Source organism: Chaetura pelagica, unplaced genomic scaffold (assembly GCF_000747805.2).
Source record: "Chaetura pelagica isolate M959 unplaced genomic scaffold, ChaPel_1.0 scaffold52, whole genome shotgun sequence".
Lineage (NCBI taxonomy): Eukaryota > Metazoa > Chordata > Aves > Apodiformes > Apodidae > Chaetura > Chaetura pelagica.
Window position 1 is genome coordinate 963,000 of NW_009952486.1, and position 21,672 is coordinate 984,671.

The following is a 21,672-nucleotide window of genomic DNA, read 5'->3' on the forward strand; positions in this document are numbered from 1 at the left end:
GCTAAGGAATCATTATCCCCTCTTGGCTTTTGGGATTTGTGCCTAGCAAGCCCAACCTCAGGACTAACTTGCTTCTCTGAGTCTTTCTAACTGTGCTGTATCTGTACAGAGTGAATCTGCTGCACATAGTGTGTTCAAGAGTGCACGAGTAATTCAGGAGTGTCATGGAATAATTAATCATGTTACACATAATCAAATTATCCCAGACATCACAGCCCCTGTGTTATGAAGTGAAACACAGACTGGCTTTCCTGTGCTGTTTAGCTGTTTCTGTTCTGTGCTGTTTAGCTCACAGTGTTTCAAAGTCTTTTTGAAGCCTTGAACATTGAAAATCCAAAGCAATAGCCCCTGGAGGTTGGGAGAGTGTTTTTATGGTGGTTTTATGGACGGTGCAGGAAAACTCTGTAATTTAACATCTGCTTTGTGTGTTCTCATCCTCCTCAGCTGCCTCGGGGTGCAGGGGAGGTGTCTGTGCAAGGTGTCTGTGCCCCCTGGGGCCAGGGTGGCCTGCAGCTGTGCCACAGCAACCTCGGGGCTGCACGGGCACACCTGGAGCCCAGGGACTCCCCAGGAGGATCTTGGGGTACATCCAGAACTTCACCCTTGAGGCACCTCTCCAGATCCACCCTGGACAATGCTCATATTGTCACTTGCTTAAAGGAATATTAGCCAGTGTCTCCATTTGACATGTTGATTTTATTTTAGTTTAGTTTAGTTTAGTTTAGTTTAGTTTAGTTTATTTTTAAGATGTGTCTGGTTAATTACAAAAATGGACCCTCAAGGAGGAGGCTATTCTATTTTATTGTTTTATCTGGGAATCTGTTTAAGGAAGACAGTTCCCCGTGTTGATGGCCAGGGATTTGCACTTCATGCTTACAGAGAAATTGACTCTTTGGAGGCAATTATATCACACCAAGGTGCTCTGACAACCTCTGCTGTGCTTTCTCCAGGTCATTTTCACTTGCAGCAGTTAGAAATCCTGTTGTTCATTGGTAGGCAGGTTTTCCTTTCTTGATGGATAATATGAGACTGTCCATCCCATGCAAAGGCTGAAGCCTTTGGGAAGGTCGATGGCTGGCTGCCCATCAGGCTGGTTAAGAATAAGAAAGATACCTTATAACCTCTGCTGTCAGTGTTCAAGGTGGAAGAATGAAAGGGCTGTGGTGGGAGTTCTAAAAGGGAGAAGAATGATGGGCTTTCCTGGGGAAAGATGAAGAGAGCTGCAACCATCTCTAGCTATTACTACCATGGCACTTCAGCACAGCTGATGGAGAGGACAAGCACTGTTCTCCTTTCCTGCAGGCCTGTCAGCACAAAGGCTGATCTCAAAATTATAGGGCAGGTCTGTCCCATTAGACTCATTTTGCAACACCAGGCTTGGCATCGTGACGGGGCAGTTCTGATTCCACCTCCATCAACTCAAAGCTCCTGGTATCTAGAGGTCAAAGGCTACTGCCTTGATTTGGCCTAAAGTTCAAATTCAACAGCCAAAGTGACCAAGTTATTTTAGTTCCGCAACATATTCTATTTTTAGATTAGAATGTTCTTTTTATAAATCATAGAAAATTAAAGACAGACCCCAGCTATGCAACAGGAAGGGCTTTACACTTGCTGCTACTTAGAGACTTTTTCTAAATCAAGGGGATTGGTTCAGCTCCCTGTCAGGAGAGGACTCAGCATTTTACATCTCAGTCTAAATTAATTCAACTTGATGAAGATTTTTGCAGATTGAAGTTTTTCTTTGTTTCCTGCTTTCAAGATCTGCATAAATATACACAGAATTTGGATAATTATAAATTAAATTTCCTTGATCCTCAGGTTTAAGATTCTGGGATAAAACTTAACTTACTTGAATGATTGAAGATTTCAGGTATTTCTGGTTATTTAGAGGAAAACCACCACTATTCAATACCAGCTCCTTTTTTTTTGTTGTTGTTTCTTAATTAAAAACCCTTAAGATTTTCAGGCACTGGAGAAGAATGAGGATAAAAATTTGCAAAACTGAAAAGTTAATAGTGAAACTTTTCTCATTCTATTCCTATGCATGCTGCTGAGGGAGGCAAGGGAAGTCAGTGCTACCTGTCTGTTAGAAAAGAAGGAGTGAACAACATTTTTCCAGTTAAGCTGCTTTCATCTCACATCACTGGGGTTTTTGGTTGGTGTTCTTATAATTTCTGGGGTTTTTTAAATGACTTGCATGTTTACCAAAGCACATCAATGTTCTATCAGTCATACTGTTAAAATGCCATTGTATTTCATCTGCCCATTGATGGTTATTTGTGTGGCTATTTTTAACCAGATGGTTACTTTTCCTGTTTGTATTTGTGTCTCAGCCCTGTGGACATGAGACAACTGGACGCAGCTGTGGGGCCTGAACTCACTACAGAGATAACCACCTTCTTTTAAAGTGGCTGTTTCTTCTGCTTGTTTTCAGGGATTACAATGGTTGACACAGAAATGCCGTTTTGGCCCATTAATTTTGGAATTAGTCCAGTGGATCTGTCTGCCATGGATGATCATACACACTCCTTTGACATAAAGCCCTTCACCACTGTTGACTTCTCAAGCATTTCTTCGCCGCACTATGAAGATATTCCTCTGGCAAGAACTGATCAGACAAGCATTGATTACAAATATGATATCAAGCTCCAGGATTGCCAAAGTAGGCTTTAATTTTTTTTTAGTATTTCTTTCGTGTTTGCATTTGCTTCATTCTCTGGGAAGTGCACTCTGAGCAAAAGGAGTTAGAAGTATTCAGAGGTGTCTGCAAGACATTCTTGCAAGGCAGATAGGGAAGGTAGAAAACATCTAGCAGACCTGCCCCTTTCCAGAGCAGCAGCTGGAGATGTGGGATTCAATATCTACCATGTCATGGAACACTTTGTATTAGGCACATGAACCCCACCATTTGTTTGAAAACCTCCAGTCTCCTATTCCTGCATCTTCTAGAATCATAGAACCATTCAGGTTGGAAAAGCCCCTTGGGATCACCTAGTCCAACCATCATCCCTACTCTACAAAGTTGTCCCCTAAACCAGATCCTCCAACACCACATCCAAACGACCCTTAAACACACCCAGGGATGGTGACTCCACCACCTCCCTGGGCAGCCTGTTCCAGGGTCTGACTACTCTTTCTGTGAAAAATGTTTTCCTCATGTCCAGTCTAAACCTGCCCTGTTGCAACTTGAAGCCCTTCCCTCTTGTTCTATCACTAATTACCTGTTAGAAGAGACCAGCACCAACCTCTGTAAATGACCTTTCAGGTAGTTGTGGAGACTGATGAGGTCTCCCCTCAGCCTCCTCTTCCTCAAACTAAACATTCCCAGCTCCCTCAAGCCTTCTTCATCAGATCTATTCTCTAGGCCCTTCACCAGCTTTGTTGCCCTCCTCTGTCCTGGCTCCAGCACCTCGAGATCTCTCTTGAATTGAGGTGCCCAAAACTGGACACAACACTCCAGGTGTGGTGTGTGAATTTTCCTTTGAAGTTCTACAGAACTATTCTACTGCAGAATAAATATCCTGGCTGTTAAAAAATGCCCCACCATACACAGATTATTAATTATTAATATGGGTAGCTTTTAAATTGCAAATGGCCTCAGGTGCTGCTGGAGTAGGAATATTGGCTTCATCTGAGTTGACAAGCAAGAGAGGGAAGTAGAGTTTAAGTAGGATAAATCCTTTGCCTTTACTTAGGTAACTTTCCACTTTCTTTTATTTTCCTAGTTTATATAGGAAAGAAAACTGCCTAGTTTGGATAGTGCAGCCAGTCTGGAAAAGAAAAAAGTTCACCTTAGTGTGGTGCTGTGTCTGTTACATCACTGCTGAGACATGATCTGATGTAATGTTATCATCTCAAATGTCCCAGCTTTCTTCTGTGACCACTGATGATTGATTTAAATACTATATTTGGTTGTTTGGGCTTGTTCCATAGTACAAATTGCTTAATTAGAAACTTTCAGAGAGAAAGTTGAACAGTGCATCCAAAGTTGAACAGTGCTCCCCAGGAGAGAGAGAGAAGTTTGTTTAAAAATCTCACATCTTATTATTGAATATCTATATTACCTAGTTACAGATGATTCAATGTGTAGATCCTTTGGATACTTCAATATTATTTACACTAGATTAGGAACTCCAGGCCATGTCCCTGCAGTTCTGGGCACCTTCAAGCAATGCAGCCAGCCTGGATGCTGAGCAAAAGGGAGGCCTTTGAAGCTCCATGTCTCCATCTCTAAATTTTTAATATCCCTCTCTTCAAATCATCCCTCTGTGATACACTTTCTACATCAGAATCTGCCTCTCCAAGGTTTTCAGCCTATTTACTGCCAGTGGAACAGCTGCCTAGACCTTTGCAGCCTTTCCCATCTTTGCGTACTGCTTGTATGCTGCAGCAGTCCTGTCAGCCTGGCCATGAATCCTGTGACTGCTTGTGCTTATGCCTTGCTGCTGCTTCTATTTAATTATCACCTGAGTTCATCATTCATATCTTCTCTGTCCACAGGTGCAATCAAAATGGAGCCTCCTTCCCCACCCTATTTTTCAGAAAAAGTTCAGTTGTACAACAAACCTCACGAGGAGTCTTCCAACTCCCTGATGGCGATCGAGTGCCGCGTGTGTGGGGACAAGGCCTCTGGGTTCCACTATGGTGTCCACGCCTGTGAGGGCTGCAAGGTAGGATGTCCCAGGGGAGCTGTTCTGAGCCAAGTTGCCTCTTATCAGTCACTTGGGAAAATCAGAAAGCTGTTTGAAGAGAATTTTGGGCCTTAGTAGGTCTTTCGTAAATGGTTCCACACATCCTGCATCTACTTCATGACGTGATAAGAGGGAGGTTTTTAAAATGTAATTTGCTTTTTTAATTATCTCACTGATACGTTTGAATTTTTTTGTGCATTTTTTTCTACTTTCATCAATTATGCAAGTGTGTTTCGTTCCTGTTCCCTTGGAGGTCACTTGTAGAATCTGCAAAAGCAGGCTCATGCCTGACTCCAAAGCTCCACACCCTGAGCCATTTCAAATTCTGACTCTCTTATTCTGATGGATTAGGGTTTCTTTACCCAGTTTACACATTTCTAGGTGACTGAGAAAAGTCTAGTGGAATTTAAAAGGTGGCTTCCTGCTTTAAAACTCCACCAGCTTTTTAAAAAGTGAATTGTGTTTAGTCTTATATATAACACATAAAGGACAAATGAGTGGTATAAAAATTGACCAATCTCAAGAATGAGAAAAGAAATGCCAGAGAAATAAATCCATAATAATACACTGAGGTCCAAGAAAAATATTACAGAGGTTAACATGAAATCTACATCTTCTCTGTTTTCAGTATCTTGAGGAAAATAACTAAAGATCAAGTGCAGAGCTTAAATAAAATTTATAGCACTGAATTAGGGACACACATAAAGCAATAAATATGCTGTTGATTACTTAAATTACAGTGAATTTTATAAATAAAACTTAGCTTTATGCTTGTTATTGCTTGCTGTGAGGAAAAATTAGTTCTCACTAAGAATAAGGTACAATAAATTTGGATAAACTTTATTGATTATGAGTGATCTTAAAAATCATCTTTACACTGTAAAAAGACAGAATTGTGGATTTCCTTAATGATTTCTCTCTTTATAAGACTTCATAGGAATTCTGTGCAATCATTCTGTGAGTTTGGCACCATGGGTTTTGATTTTTTCACATGCTAATGTACTTTTAAACTTGTCATATCCTAACAATGATGAGAAACTAGAAAACAGAACCCAAAGGAAAATGTTGCAGCAGTAGTTCAGCACTGTGCAAATCCCAGGAAATGGAATAGGTGAAAGAATATAAACTGTCTTTAAGTGCTCAGGCTCAAAAAGGAAAATAAATATTTGAAAGAGAGTTTAAAAAATACTTAGTTGGGAAACAAAATTTAAACAAACAGATAACCCATAACCTTTTTTATTTACTTGAGATCAAGCTGCTGTTGGCAGAGATTGGGTTTGTTGTGATTTAGAGCAGATTTTCTGCATTGGTTGTAAACCTCAAGTTTGGCAAATTTCGTGTTCACTTTGTAACAAATTGTGGCATGAGCAGTGGAACAAATGGGGCTTCTCTTCCTTTGGCCCAGTGTTCCTTCTGCTCAGTGTGTCCCAGACCTCCCAAGGTAGGTCCCTCAAGCTTCCCCAGCTCTTTGGGGTTTTTAACCCTCTCTCCACCTTGGCTGCAAAGGTCTGACCCAATCAGCAGAGGAGCCCAGGGGGGCTGGGTGGGTCTGGTTCCTTGGGAAATCCAAACCATGAAGGTGCTTTGCATGCCAAGAGGAGTGAGACAAGGACACTGCAGTTTCTTGCAGCCTCTCACATGCTCTGGTGTTTCCTGCAGGGCTTTTTTCGAAGGACAATCAGGTTGAAGCTGATCTATGACAGGTGTGATCTGAATTGCCGCATCCACAAGAAAAGCAGGAATAAATGTCAATACTGCAGGTTCCAGAAATGCCTGGCTGTTGGGATGTCACATAATGGTAAGTGTGCATAGCAGATTTTAAAACAATCATATTTCCTCTGGGAAAGAAGGTGAAACATGAATATGATTCCTGAATGTGCTGTTTTGACATCTGGAGTCTTCTGTTTCCTACTTCAGGCAGTTTAGGAATATGTATCCAAAGGTTTAGGAGACTAGGAGATTGCTTCCAGCCTGACATTCAGACAGGCAGAGATTTGCACTTATTGATATAATATGTAATATAACAGCTGAATTTGTTTAATCTCCATCTTGGCTGCTCATTACACTGTGGGTTGTTCTTCCTGAAGGTATTCCTAGTGTAACTGTTGTTGTTCACTGTCTTATTTTCTGGTGAGGCTCTTTTCTGTGCTATAGCTCAATATCCCTCTTCCTCCAAGTGGAAAACTAATTTAATTATGAAACATGGACTAGAGATTTCACTGAAAGTTGGTGACTCAAACAACCTGCACGTGGTGCATGGGTCAGGGAGCAGGTCCAGCTGTCAGCCTCTCCTCTCAGAGCAGTGATTCCTGTGCAACAGGCCTGTCTGCCCTCCCCACTATCCAGAGGGGAACATCCCCTCCCATCCCTGGGCTGGGAGCAGCATTCCCATTTTGAATATGTTGTAGTCTAAGGTAGCAAAGGGTTTGCAGTTGTGCCTGGACCTGTGGTTGCCTTCCCCACAGCAGCATTAACCACAGGGTGATACTGCTCTCTTGTCTCTTCAGACAAAAGTCCCTTCAAGCTTTAAAATTAATGTATCAATCCATGTGGAAATACTTACAAATGTCTGGACATCAAGGCATAATGAAGATTCTTTGCTGCCTTGCTTTGGCAAAGTTGAGTAAAAACAGGAATTAAATGTCATAACATTGAGACTTATGTAATTCTAAGGGTAAAGAATTGCAAACATGACTGGGAAAATAATTTCTCTGTGGTTTTTTTAGAACTTTCATTATTTTCAATATAAAAAAATGAGTTTGCTGTCCCCAAGAGGAAAGCTGAGCTGTGGTTTGCAGAGTCAATACATGCAGTGAATGTAAATTGCTATGGGAAATGTTTTGCTAATAGAAAATATGGTTTTTGAGTTCCTGGGATGCAACAGTAACGCTTAAAAATAAATCTAATTTTGAAATGCTACTGTGGGTATTTTTATAGTAATTTGGGAGGTTTTATTATTATTATTGTCAAGGTGCATGCCAAACTCTCCCATAACCTAGCAACAGGGCTTCCAATCATGTCAGTGGGAACCCTGTGCAGTTCCATCCAGAAGGGGAAGGCCAAGACCCTCCTCTCTGCCTTAGTAACATAAAGGGCCAATAAATATTTTTTAAATGAACATTTCACCTGCCTTTTTTTCCCTGTTCATCCACTGCTGGGGCAGAAGCAGGGGCCCTGGTTGAGGGAGGTTGGAGGAGGCAGAGAGAGGAGGAGGAAAGGGCAAAAACATTTGTCCCAGGGCCTGAAGGAACCCTTCCATCTGCTCACCCAACAGGGAGCTAGTAGTGTGTATATTATATATAATATATCATATTATAAATGTAGTGCTGCTGCATTTGCCTTTTGAACCTACATCACATTGCATGAAACCCTCCTTCCTCCATCCTTTATAAACAAACTACTTAATAAAAAAGAATAACATTTTGCCTTTGAAGACACAGACCTGTGTGAAGAAGCACAGGAAGGTAACCCTGGATGCTGGCAGTGACACTCAGACATCTTCTCACCTTCCATGGACAGAGTCGTGTCCATGGGGCATTGAGCTGATCTGAATTGAAAACCTTTGGAAGCAGAAGGAGGAATGTTTGTGCCCGAGGGTTCCAAGCTCTGCCTTTGCACAGATACAATATTGCAGAGTGAACAGGGAGTGCAGGGGGACCCTGAGCAGCCACAGCCACATATTCTCACGTATAAATGCTACACACCACTTGGCTGAAGGTTAAAGAGACAGCAGTGTTCTCATGCCTTCAGTATTGTTTTCCCTTCTCTAGCCACAGTGCTGCTCTTCCTTTAACCCTTCATTGCTCAGACTGTATTCTGAAGTACCACTAAGCAGAAGCTTGGGTCTTTTATTTTAGAAGATTCTTTTTTATTTTTTTTTTCCTCTTCTACTAAAGGTACTTATCTATGTCAAACCAGATAATGAGAGAGAGGAAGCACACATGGCAATGTCTGCAGTACCAGCTGTGGGAGCAGGGACTTGCTTACTTCACATGCCCCCACGGAACTGAGACAGAGATCTGCCCCAGCTTCCCCTGCCCCAGCTTTCTAGAGCAAGCAACTGTGTTTGCAGGTTATCTGGGGATTCATTTATGCTCAGAAATCATCTAGAGAAGCAGAAGAGGGGTGTGCTGTACAGAACAGTCTATCCGGGACTTCTCCAAGCCATGAAATGGGGTGTAAGGATAAAGATTCTGGATTTTCCACAGAAAGTCAAAGGACACAAGGCAGCAGATACAGTCTGACTGCATTCACCCTTGGGTTTATATCACTGAGATTTGGGGAGTTCTGTAAATGCAGGTAAAATAAAGAACTGCCAAAGGAAAGAGAGATCTTAGGTTCCAGCTGCAGACATGTGCCCAAACTTGCAGAGTCTTCTGTGACTGTGAAAGAAATTCCCTCCTGCAGCCCTTCACCCCTGCAGCACGAGCAGCTGCATTTCCAGACCCTCTGCACCAGCTGCTTCTGCCCTTCCTGCCCTTGCAGGACAGAAGGAAGCTGGGCCTGCTGTGAGGGCAGCTGGAGGAGAGAGAAGGGAAGAGTAGCAAGGAGAGTAAGTGGCCCAAGGAAACAGAAGATGAGGTCAGGGTCACAGGAGGGAGGTGGAGAAAGCAGCAGAGAAGGGTCATGCCACCCATCCTTGCACTTTTCCTCAACCACCAGGTAAACTCCTGCCCACCCTCTGCACTCTCCTTTTCCCACCCTGACTTCTCTAAGTATCATCAGTCCCTCCTACTTCTCCTCTCTCCCCAAATCCCACTTCCCACATTCTTTCTGTAAAGCTCCTGGTGCCTGACCTCTCCCTGGCTTTTGTCTCAGTCCCCTGAAAATGGCAATGACTTCTTCAAAGGGAAACTACCAGGCTAGTCCCACAAAACTGAATTTTGCCCCAAATTTTGTTTGCAGTGCCAATCAACATTGAATAGAATCTGCTGCAAGTAATATAATATGTATAAAATATATTCTGAACATTAAAATATTCAAAAACTATCATTTTCCCTATTCAATTGTAGGATAGGAATGTTTGGTTCACAACTCTCTGTGTTGTTACTGAATTGTTATATTTAAAATTACACTTTTGGATCCTGATCACCTTTTGCTTAGGAAACTTTATTCTCCTGTTTCATGAATTCCATCAGAAATCTTCCAAGACACAAATGTTCATGAAACAGAGACAGTGTTTAAAAGTGGATCATGAAAGATCCACTGCTCTTACTCCATCCTAAAAACAGCCATTTAGAAAGAAACAAGCCCAGGTGGAAACAATGGGTTGCTAATATACATACAGTCCCTGGAGAACCAAGGATCCTTGACACACTTTGCCCCAAGGCCAGTTTTCACACACTAAACACAAGAAAATACTCTGACATTTCTGAGGGATTTCATTATTGCTGAATTGTTTTACGTACGAGTCTGATATTGAGCTGGCAGGCAACAAGGTTTTTAACAGACTCGCTGTATGATCCAGTGCTACCTCTGGCAGTTGTGCTTATTTTTTTGTTGATTGTGGTGGGGTTTTCTTTCCCTCTTTATTTACACAGAAAGAATTTTAAATAATTTTAAATTTTAAATAATCTTTAAAAAACCCCACAAACCACGAATCTGATCTTCCTACAAAAATCAGCATCATGAGGCCCTGTGCCAAACCTGTGCCAAATATTCCTTAAAAATATATATATATAGCAAATTTCTATGTAGCTTAATCATTTCTCATCTGATATAGTCTTCTTTGGGCTTTAATTGCAAAATAGATTATATATCAGGGTGCTTGCATTCTTAACATTTAGCACAGTGAAGACAATGCCCTGATTTAACACTAGTGTTCAGAGGGTTTTGACTGTATTTATAAAAATTAAAAAAATCTTAAACACATGGAAACAAAAACCTAAAAATTATTCCAACAAGGAACTGAAACAAATAGCAAAGTAATAAATAATATTGTGGTTTTATAGCACTTATCATACAAAGATCTCAAAGCACTTCTCAGGAAAACAAGTATCTCCATCACAAGCAAAATTAAAATAAATGAGAGAAGACATCTGCTCTGGAACCATGAGCAGTAAGTGAAGTATTAACTGTATGATGAACTCCAATGCAATCTGTAAATTAATGGAAATAATTCTATATTAGAAGCACTAGGTTTACAACACATCCCTACTTTGCAAAAGTGATTTGATGTCCTTTTTGGGGATAGGTAAGCACACTGGAAACTCTGGGACTCTGGAGCACCCGTAGTCAATCTTATAATCCATCTAAAAAATAAACACAGTGTAAGTTGTCATCCATTATAAATTCTGTACCAGTGCTGTTGTAAACTTGTAGCAGAGAACTATCAACAATTTGTTGTTGAGCAATACCACGGTGCTGGCACAAATAACTGGCTTTCCAAGAGACTCTTGGAGAGAGGGTACAGAGGACTCTGCACAGGGACCAGGTACAGGTTAAGGAGCACACTCAGAAAACAGTACTCACACTAGGCTGAGTTCCCCTCAAAACTCACAGTAAACCTGTTTTACCCTGGCAGGATCAGTGCAACAGTTAAGAGGGTTATGTGTAAAACTGTCAGCAGTTTAAGAAAGAAACTAATCCCCTCAATTTGGGCAAACTTGGAATAAACAGGCACTGGTTTAGTCACCCACCTGTGACTTTGTAGCAAGATGTTTGTTACCAGGCTGGCTTCTGTCCTTTCAAAGAACGCAGTCCCACAGCTGGGTCACTTGGTGTCTGCTGACAAAACAATCCCTCATCTTTTCCATACAATCTCTACATCCAAGAGTTCTGTTCCAGTGACCAGAGCCATAGCTGGTGTGTTACTGTGCTGCAGCTTTGGGAATGTTTCAGGAAACGTTTTGTTAAAAGGCTGAAATGCAGAGGGGGAAGAAGAACTGAAAAAAAGATTTTAAAAAAAGAAAAGAAATGGTTTTTAATGCCTTGCAGAAGTGTGGAACTATTTTAGACCTGAGTTAATATTAAAATATAGGAAGGGGAAGCAATATACTGTCCCTTTCTTTTTATCCCTGGTTTGTAAAAATAACCCTGATGAAAGAGACACTTATGCCAGTGAGAATCCAGATGATAAACTTGCTTCTGCAAACCCCAGAACAAGCTTCTAAGACAAGAAGTCACACCAGGGGCGCCTCATGAATTGCAAACATAATGCAAAGAGATTGTATATAATGTTACAAATATGTTTCATATAAAATCTCAACGTAGTTTCCAAGTTTGTTTACTTAGTTTACAATGTTTTTAGCATAACAGAACATTTTTCTGGCCCAAAGCTCCTGGTATCTGATATGAATGTGAAACCTCTCAAAGGACCTCAGAGCCCCTACATCCTCCTGACTGTGGGTTCAAACTCTTCAGGTCACAATCAATTGCTCTCTGTGTAGTCCTGGGAATCATCAATGTTTCATCAACATGGGCAACTCTGGGCTCCATTTTTTCTTAGCAGCCCTGTAGATGAGGCCAATACTTGCCCTGTTTCTTTCCAGACTAAAAACGCCACTTTAACAGCCTGAGAAGTCTTGCTGGGCTTCACTTAGGTCTTCAGTTTGCAAAGTCTTCCACAAAAAAAAAAAAAAGATGGGGAGGAAGAGCTGGATTTGTTGGCAAGAACCCAGTCAGAAGCATCAAAGTAGCACATGATTTTTTCCCCACTGGTGAAGCTACTGCAAAATGCACCTTTGAAAAGTGGACCAATTAATCATGAGACATAATCCTACAAATGTCACAGATTTAAGTTAATATTAAATCTGAAATCAGGTTTAGTGAAAACATAATAGCTTTTAATGAAGCCAATAATTGAACAGACATCAAACTACACTGTCCAACATGGACTTTTAATTAATCTTTAACACTTTTGTTAGCTATATATTATTATTTTTACACCTTCTTGACCCCACGTTTTAGTCCTATGTGTTGTCACTGTAACAATTTCTTACATTGTGTTTATCATAATATATTTTCAATTTATTATGTTGAGGACAGTTTGATTCTTTTTACTGAATCACCCTTTAAGCTCCAGGAAAAAATACCTGGAAATGCTATAAGGTATTCCCAGTGAGCTTTCACTCTGTATATTTCATTAAATATTCATACTTAATTCATTTTACATCTTCAGGAATGTCTAAAATGAAGATACTGGTATTGGGAGGCTTAAAGCTATTAACATCCATACATTAAAAAAACCACCACAACAGTCTCAAAGGATCTGTGTTAATGACAAACAGGAATTTTTAACTGTGAAATGAACACACCAAAATAGCTTTGATTCTCAGTGTCTGTGGAAGCTTGTGTAGCTGAATTCATTCTTTTATAGTTAGGATGAATTTTTTTCCCCCTTTGTTTATTTAGGTTACACTGAGTACAAATATGGATCAGAGAATCCCAGGCGGGTTTGGGTTGGAAGGGACCTTGCAGATCCTCCAGTTCCACCACCTGCCACGAGCAGCTATCAGTTTTTTACACATCACTGCCCCCGCCATATGTTCCCCCATCCCCATGGTGCTGCACAGTGTGGTGTCAGTCTCTGAGCACAGGAACTGATATGACCTTAATAAGTTTTCTTCAAATGTTTTGCTCTCAGAAGGAAGGAGGACAGAGACATGTCCCTGAAAACCATTGTCAGGAGCTGATGAAGGAAGCATTTCCCACAAGAGAGGAAAAGAATCCCTACATATGCCAGGGTATATATGATGCAAAACAAATATCAGCTGGCAATGGTTCAGAATTTCCCCTATGAAAACATGAGAAGCAACAGACGTTTTCTGGGGAGGGGTGGGAAATAGAATATGTTAATTTGTAGCTATTGAACTAGGTTTCCTTTCATGATGATTTTTATTCTGATGTGTTAGCTCTAGGAATGCCCAAGCAAATATGAACTCTACAGCATGCAGAGACTAAGTTTGCTGGAAGAGCAGTACAGCTGTAAAAATAAACAACCCTGGTGCTACAGCCATGAAGTGAGGGAATTGATCAATAAGTATCATATATGACAAATTGGGGTTTTATGTTTTCTGACACAATTGTTTATCCTTGAAAAACCAGTGTCATTTTTGTCCATCAGCACACTGCAAGCAAACTCATGAAAGGAAGTGGCTGCTCATTTTCAAAATGAATGTCCCTGGTGTAATATGATCATAATATGTCTGATCTTAACAGCAATTTATTCAGGGAAGACATTAATTGCTGCAAAAGGATTTACAATGTTTCTATTTCCTCCTAAGGCCAAAATGCCAACCTTTATTTCTTCCTTCTGTTTTTTTTTTTGTTTTGATGCTCTTCTGTTCTGTTTTGGTTTTGTGAAATAAACCAAATTCTGTTTAATGAACTATCATATGACAAATCACTCTTGATCTCGACTGATCATTGGAAACATTTCCCAAGTCAGTCCCCACAGGAACCAATCATGCCTTGGGTAGGTGTAAAATCAGGAGGTTTGCAGCATCCTTGTGTTGATATTTTGCAGTTGTGAGCTCCTGTGAGCAGGGAGAACCATTTCCTGTTCTTCCAGTACTGCAGGCACCATGAAGAACTCAGCCTTTCCTGGCTTTCTGATTCCCTGCACAAACTTCTTTCTCATTCCTTAATTCTTTTGCTAACGTTTTACAGCACTTGCTGCTTTAAGCTCTGTTGCACGATGTGGAAATTCATTCCTGCAAGGCATGTGAGTGTTTTGTTTCTAAACAAGTGAAGAATCTGAGATCCATATGTTGATTTCCCCAAAACAATACAAGGCTGCAGGGTGGGTCCCACCCGGAATCTTCAAGATTCCTTGTGTTTTATTTAGATTGGAGGTAGGACTGGTGGTTTTCACCAACTCTTCAGGTGAGCACACGACAGATTTGCATTTCCAAGGGAGATATTGTAATCCTACTGTTTGGGCACAGGGATTATTTCCTCTTGGAGATGTTTGTTTACATTTCTTTAAAGCACTTCAGCTCTTTTGCCTGGTGTCACTGGAGAAAAGAATCTTTTCTTACTCACCTGTTTTGTTAAGGAGCTGATGACAAAGGGTGACATCAGCAGCCAGGTACTTGGTAGTAGGTATTGCAGGTGGTTTTAGGTGCAACTGTAGCTCTAGTAATCACTTGTCATCTTCTTCAGCCATCAGGTTTGGGCGAATGCCACAGGCAGAGAAGGAGAAGCTCTTGGCAGAGATTTCCAGCGACATCGACCAGTTAAACCCCGAATCTGCGGATCTGCGGGCGCTGGCCAAGCACCTGTATGACTCCTACATCAAGTCCTTCCCTCTCACCAAAGCCAAGGCGAGGGCCATCCTGACAGGAAAGACGACAGACAAATCAGTCAGTTCCCTCCCTTTCTGCTTTTCGTTTTTGCTTTGCTTTGGAGTAAACCATTTACCAGGTTGACAACCCGCCCTTTTTTGCAAAACAAAACAAAAGTTTGCTGTTGGCAGTTACATATTTCAAGCTGTGTCTGAAACACAGGAAATGTTTTGAGATAGGATAAGTAAACATTATTTGAAAAAACTCCAAGTTCACCTAATAAAATAGTTGAAACTGGTACAAGAATTTGAAGGTCAGCTTAACCTTTTTGGTTTTCCTGCTCCGCTCTTCCCGTTTTCCTTCTCCTTCCCCAAAGGTTATCTCCCACACTATCTGTTACACTGGCTATCTAGCTGTCAGGATCAAGCAGCCATGTCACACACACCATCATTCCCAGCTCTTCCCAAAGGAATGTTCTTTTTCGTATCAAATGATTTCCAGCACCAACAGCATCACTACCCTGAACTATGATGCTTGCTCTTGTCATGCTTCGAGGATTTCCTGCATTTAACTGGGTTATCCTGGACCAAATCAGTACCTTCTGTTGGTGCCATTTGAATTTTAGGAGAATGTAGAAGAAAATGTTTAAGAAGTAATGAATAGAGGTTGTGCTTGTGGGTTGCTTTGGGAACTTCACTGGCAATACCTAACGATCTCCTGTATAAGTGAGGAGGAGGAAAATAAGATCTGGTGATTATGATAAGTCTTCCATTTTGTCACTGTTTTAATACCTAAAGAGCAAAATAGTTTCCCAAAATTTATAACTCTTAGTTTGATGTATTTTCTAGAATCATCAGCAGAAATCTTTGTGTCAGGATTACAACAGACTATTTTATTTTCTTTAATCATTTCAAAGATAGGAAAGAATTTGCAGGGTTTTTTTAGGCTTTCTGTCCTTAAAGATTGTTAAAATCATCATTCAAATATTGCCCCTAATTTGGTTGTACCCCTCACATAAAAATTTCCTATCTGGTGGACACTTACAGTTGGAGTAACTTTCCTTCATGGAGTATACCTAGTTTGAACTAGCAGAGGTTATTTATTCTGCAGAAATCTGATAAACTCAGTGCACTTGGGGGTGTTGCTTTTACCAAGTCTTCCCACAGTTCCCTCTCTAAATCGTTAGTGTGACTGGGAATTAACACAGGAATTTAGGGGGTTTTTAAGTGTCTTCTTAGTAACTATGTACCCACATTGGGAAGTAGAAGTGGGGGGTGTAATTATACATCTTGTTTACTTCTCTTAATGTGAAAAATGTCAGCAGGAGATCTGCTCCTGTCCCTGCAGCTGCCTGCTGGGTATGGAGGTGACAGGAGTCTGGGCAGGGTTACCTACAGGTCCTCTCCTCTCCCATTTTCCCAGACGTGTGTTTAGAACTCTGGGAAGTTGGATTCTGAGGCCCCAGGTGCATCCACAAATTCTACTTTAGTTCTGTAAGGTTCTAGGAAGCTGTCCCAGCCATCAGTGGGTGTGTGGGTTGCTGTTCTGCTGTGCTGGGCACTGACCAAACCTTGGGGCTTTCACAGCTTGGTCAGGGCTGAAAGTTACATCAATGCACCTGGTACAGTCGATACACAGTGTCCTCAAGGGTGTCCTGCTGCTCATTGGCTCTTCTGAGACTTGCTGGGTTAGAATACAGCAATAAAACATAAGATGTAGAAATCAGCTTCCCATTGCTGCAGGTTTTCAAGTCTTTAAAACAGAAGAGCACTGAAAAAGTGACACTCAGTATTTAATGTTGCAACGTTAGTTGAACTGTAAATGGACTTTGTGTCCTGGGACAGCCAGCTGGTCACTATGGGCATAGTTTAATTTTATGTTTTGGTTTTATTTTTAATGGCTATTTCATCTGCTTTAAGTGAAAATGATAGGATGAGTGTGTCAAAACTAAAATGACTAACTCATCCCCTTCTGAGCTGCACAGTGCTCATTGGATGTAAGTTTCTACTCATGAAGTTCATTGCTTCTTTAGCAATGTTGAACTCTTTCTTGATTTTCCTCTTCTAATGTCAGCAGGGCTGTGGCATAGTCTAGTCTTTCTGGAGCACATGTGCATGCACAGCACTGATTACTTTTTCTTGTACTTAGTGCTCCCACTTCAGATCTAGAAAGAAAAGAAAGGAATGGCTTACAGGTACTAAAATGTGCATTTTAAAAGCCTCCTCTGCAGTCTTCTTCTTCCACCCTTTTGATGTGTGTACATATACATGTGTACAGATATCTATGTTTTTTCTGCTGCTCAAACAGTGTTACATGTTGAAAAACACCTTATCTCCCTGCCTTCTCTCAGGGAGGTGTGTTTATGTTTTCAGTTCCACACTGAACTCCCAGTGCAAGGGGAAAACAGTGTCATACCCCACTGGCACCTCCCAGTGTGGAGCTGGTTGGCTGTGGTCACTGTAGAAGTGGCAGCACTGCTTCCTTTGGTCTTGTAAGCAGCAAGTACTGACTTCACTCAACCCTTTTGAGAGCTGAAACCCTCTAGTGCAGATGTCACCATTTCAGTTTGCAGACAGAGCTCCTGCTGTCTGTCATCCCTCCCTCCCTCATGCCAGCAGGTAGGACCTTTGTGTCCTCTGTGCCCAAAAGAGGTGAGCAAACACTGTCCCAGGCTCCACCTGCACAACTGGGAGCAGTAACCTCTATCTGTCAGGTAGGGACATCCTCTTCAGAAGGCTCCACCAGGCTCTAAAGAAAGGAGCTATTTCCAGTTTTAAAAATTCCTTAGTAATTTAGCACTGGTTTGGCTCCAAAGCCAGCTTAATCAGATGGGAATAGAAGCTGATTCTGTGGGACAAGACCAGTGCCTGTGTGTTGGAAGCCTGGGATTGGTTTGGAATCTCTTCTGCAGCATCTAGTGACTCTGAAAGCATGAGAATGAGCATGCCTGTCAATGAGGCACTGGAATCTGTAGTCATAAGGGATCTTAAATCAAAAAAATGCATTATCCCAGTCATATAATTCCTTGCATTTTTACTAATTAATTATGGCAGCAAACTTCTTAATATCAGTAGATAGTTTTCCAGTGCAGCAATGAACCATTTATCCTCTAAGGAAAAGATTCTTCAGATAATTTCAAGAAATCCTCGTTTAACCACTTCTTTAAAACCAGGAGCCTATTCTGCTAATTCTGAAACAGATTGTTTCCAGATCCTAACTTAAGTTTTCCTGGCACTACTTTTTTCTTATCTTTCAAAATTGATTTATTCCAGTTGAGTTTATTTCACAGTCAGACTCATTCCTGCATTCTGAATTGTGCTGCTGTAGTTTCTGTCATGGTATTTGTGGGATTTTTGCCACTGACAAGTGTTTTGAATTTAAATGTATCCTAACTTTGTTATTTTTAAAGGAATTAGCAGGAAAAGGTTACATTTATCAGATAATCAATGCCATAAAGTTGACACTAGTTGTAGCATTTCCTAGAAAGATAGACTTGATAAGAACATGCCAGTAGGTGAAGTAATCAAAATGTGAATCCATCCTGTCTTTCTACAAGAAAGTTGCCTCATCAGAAGTGCAAACTGAAGGGCACTGACTAGATTGGGTTTTACAGAAGCCAGCACAGTTCAGGTAAAAGGAGGAACATTTTAGTATTTTCTTAATAAGCATGCCAAGCTTTGGTTTGTGGTGCTAGAGAACTTCTGTAAAACATGGGGAAAAAAAAAAGGGGGAAAAATCACGGACATTTAAAAATCATGTTCCTTGCCCTCCTTCCCTTAAGATTTAAAAAAGCATCCTCCAAAGTCCTGTTTTTATAATATGGATGTACAGAACATGTGAGAAGGGCTCAGAAGCTCCTTGTCCTGTCTGTAAATCACTTCAACCTTGTGAGAATCTTTGCTGCAAGAGGTTTGTGAAGACTTAACCCTTCGGGGTCACCTCCCCTCGCTGTTCCCCCCAGATGTCAAAGTGTTTTCTGATGGGTTGTACCTCTGGGTGCCACTGCAGTTTCTCAGGAGTCAAACGTTCACAGACAGGACATTTGAAAGTAATTTGTCTTTTCCTCTTCTCTTCAGCCATTTGTTATTTATGACATGAACTCTCTGATGATGGGAGAAGATCAGATCAAGTGCAAGCACGTGTCCCCGCTGCAGGAGGAGAACAAAGAGGTGGCCATTCGCATCTTCCAGCGGTGCCAGTTCCGCTCCGTGGAGGCAGTGCAGGAGATCACAGAATTTGCCAAGAACATTCCAGGTTTTGTGAATCTTGACCTGAATGATCAAGTGACTCTCCTGAAATACGGGGTCCACGAGATCATATACACGCTCCTGGCTTCTCTGATGAATAAAGACGGAGTTCTTATATCTGATGGACAAGGCTTCATGACACGGGAGTTCCTGAAGAGCCTGAGAAAACCTTTTTGTGACTTTATGGAGCCCAAGTTTGAGTTTGCTGTGAAGTTCAATGCACTGGAATTAGATGACAGTGACCTGGCAATATTTATAGCTGTCATTATACTAAGTGGAGGTAAGTGCTGTCTTATTTAAGATGATCTTTTTGATAAAAGAATTGACACTTTTACTTCCTGTCCAAACAGGAAAGTGCTCAGCACTGCTGGGTGGGAGTCAGTTTATTTACACATAGTAGTTCATCAGTTTTCAGCTCTCTTGGTGGTGTTTGCCTTTTTTTCAGTTTCAGGCAGAAACTGAGAATGTAAACGACCTGATGTCAATGGTGGAGCTGGAAATGCCTGCTGAATCAGCACTTCATTCAGTTAGAAAACAAAATCTTTCTGAAAACAGGAAGGGTGGAATTTCACTGCCATTAGATTGTGTGGCTTGCTGGTTGTACACAAATAGCTCCGAGTCCATAACAATTCCAAAGTATATATGGCATTTGGCTGACAGGATTTTATGCTGGTGGTGTTTGTTGTTTTTTAAATTGTTGCTGTTTTGTTTCTCATACATGCAAGGTTGTGTTTGCCTTCAAAGTGGGGGGGAGAAGGGAAGAATGCATTTCTCTGGAAAATGATGGTCTCCTAAAGCCTTAGCAAAACAGGCAACCTGTCTGCTCTGTTCAGATTCCTCAGCTGCTCTGCTTGTATCCATGTCTGTGCATTATGCCTTAAGCAAAGCGTCAATCTGGTGTCAGACTAGAGGAATTCCAACACTTTGCTGAAAGACACTGAACTTTCAGCTTTTCAGAAGACAGTCAGCATGTTCTATCTGACTCTGAGGTGATGGAGCTCTTCTGTTTTGTGGATTAGCAACTCCTACCTTAGAATCCTTCCCACTACGACTCTGAGCCATCAGATCATGCATCTCAGGTCAGGTTGAAGGTCTTTCTCCTTGGCCAATGCTCCCAATTCAGTGATGTGGCACAAAGGAAGTTTCACCCAAGCATAGAATGGTGCTGCAGATATCCATGGGAGGAATGTGCTGAATGTCCTGGATTCAGGTCCTCCCCAGAGCAACGGGCAGGGTTCTGTTACTACTTTCTGTCTGAGCCACCCCACATAGACACCAGATGCCCTTGTCCCAGCAGGGACATTCTGGGGAGGCTGCACCATTAGGTGCAGCTTTATTTAAAGTCCTGTGCAGTTACTGCTGGCGTGGTGCTTCATTCAGTGGAAGTGTGGGATCACAGGATGGTTTGTTAGACTAACTAAAGCCACTTCAAACAAGTGGCAAACTCTTGTGCAAACCTGTGAACACAATGATTCCTGAGGACCCCAAATGAATGCAGGAAGGAAAAGTTGTTACTGGTGTATTTTTGGTTGGCCTTGATGGGGCAGGAGAGATTACACAAGCCTACTAGGGCACTACAGAAAGCATGCCAATATTTTGCATTTTCTAATATAATGAAATTTGAGAGAACCTCTCAAAACCCACTCCTAATTGAAAAAAGGGAACTTGCAATCTGCAAAGTTAGGCCCTGCTAGTGCTGCAGTGATGTTTGGTTTGCATGGGGAGAAATATGTGTGATGGAACTCATCGTACATTTTAATACTCAGGAGGACAGTGATCCACAGGGGGAGGGAAAAAATAGACTATGCTGAACCAGATTTATCAACAAGTATTTTTTTAGCATAATTTGTCAACAGAGATTCATTAAGGACTACTGGAAATTTGATAGTTCTTAAATAATTCTGAAGTGAATCCATATAAATATATAAATCCATATAAATCAGTTCTCTTTACAAACATCCTTTAAGCTCTTGATAACAAAGATCTGTCACTATATTAATTCAGAACTTGTTTTTTTTTAAGCATGAGAGTTATTTTTAAAAACTGAGTTTATATTTTGCAGCCAGTTAAGCTTTGCTGCCAATTGAAGAGTGGCTTCTATCATGGACTTTACAGTCAGATATGATACATACTGAACTGTGTGCATTCTGTGGGACTGCAATATTTCATGGGATCTGCAATCCCATTTCTTAGATGCTCTTGTTTCTGTAAGAGCCTTGCTCATGCAGAGCTTCATTTCTGTAGGAACTATATGGATATTGAACTAGGATTATTTCGTGGAAAACAGGGTTTCAAAACAGCTCGTGTTACTCAAGGAGTTTACCAGCTGCAGGAATCCTGGAACATTTAAGCCACTTCAAGAAATCCTGTGTACAAATATCTTTAAAGAAAACCAGCTTGTGAAAGTAGAGACTCCCAAGTTCCAGGTGAATCTCTCATGGCCCAGTGGAATTATGTTAGTTCTGCTGTCTCTGCCAGGCTGGCTGAGCCACAGCTCTAAAATGAAGA

General features: G+C 41.2%; 1 protein-coding gene across 1 annotated transcript in view; it reads left to right on the forward strand.

Annotated features, from left to right (window-relative positions):
- Positions 1-2,437: 2,437 nt before the first annotated feature.
- PPARG (peroxisome proliferator-activated receptor gamma) overlaps positions 2,438-21,672 on the forward strand; it is a 24,972-nt gene continuing 5,737 nt past the window's right edge. Inside the window, exons 1-5 of the mRNA XM_010008843.1 lie at positions 2,438-2,662; positions 4,501-4,670; positions 6,351-6,489; positions 14,796-14,995; positions 18,994-19,444. Coding sequence (XP_010007145.1) covers positions 2,443-2,662; positions 4,501-4,670; positions 6,351-6,489; positions 14,796-14,995; positions 18,994-19,444 — 1,180 coding nt within the window. The 5' untranslated portion in view covers positions 2,438-2,442. The remainder of the gene's footprint in view (positions 2,663-4,500; positions 4,671-6,350; positions 6,490-14,795; positions 14,996-18,993; positions 19,445-21,672) is intronic.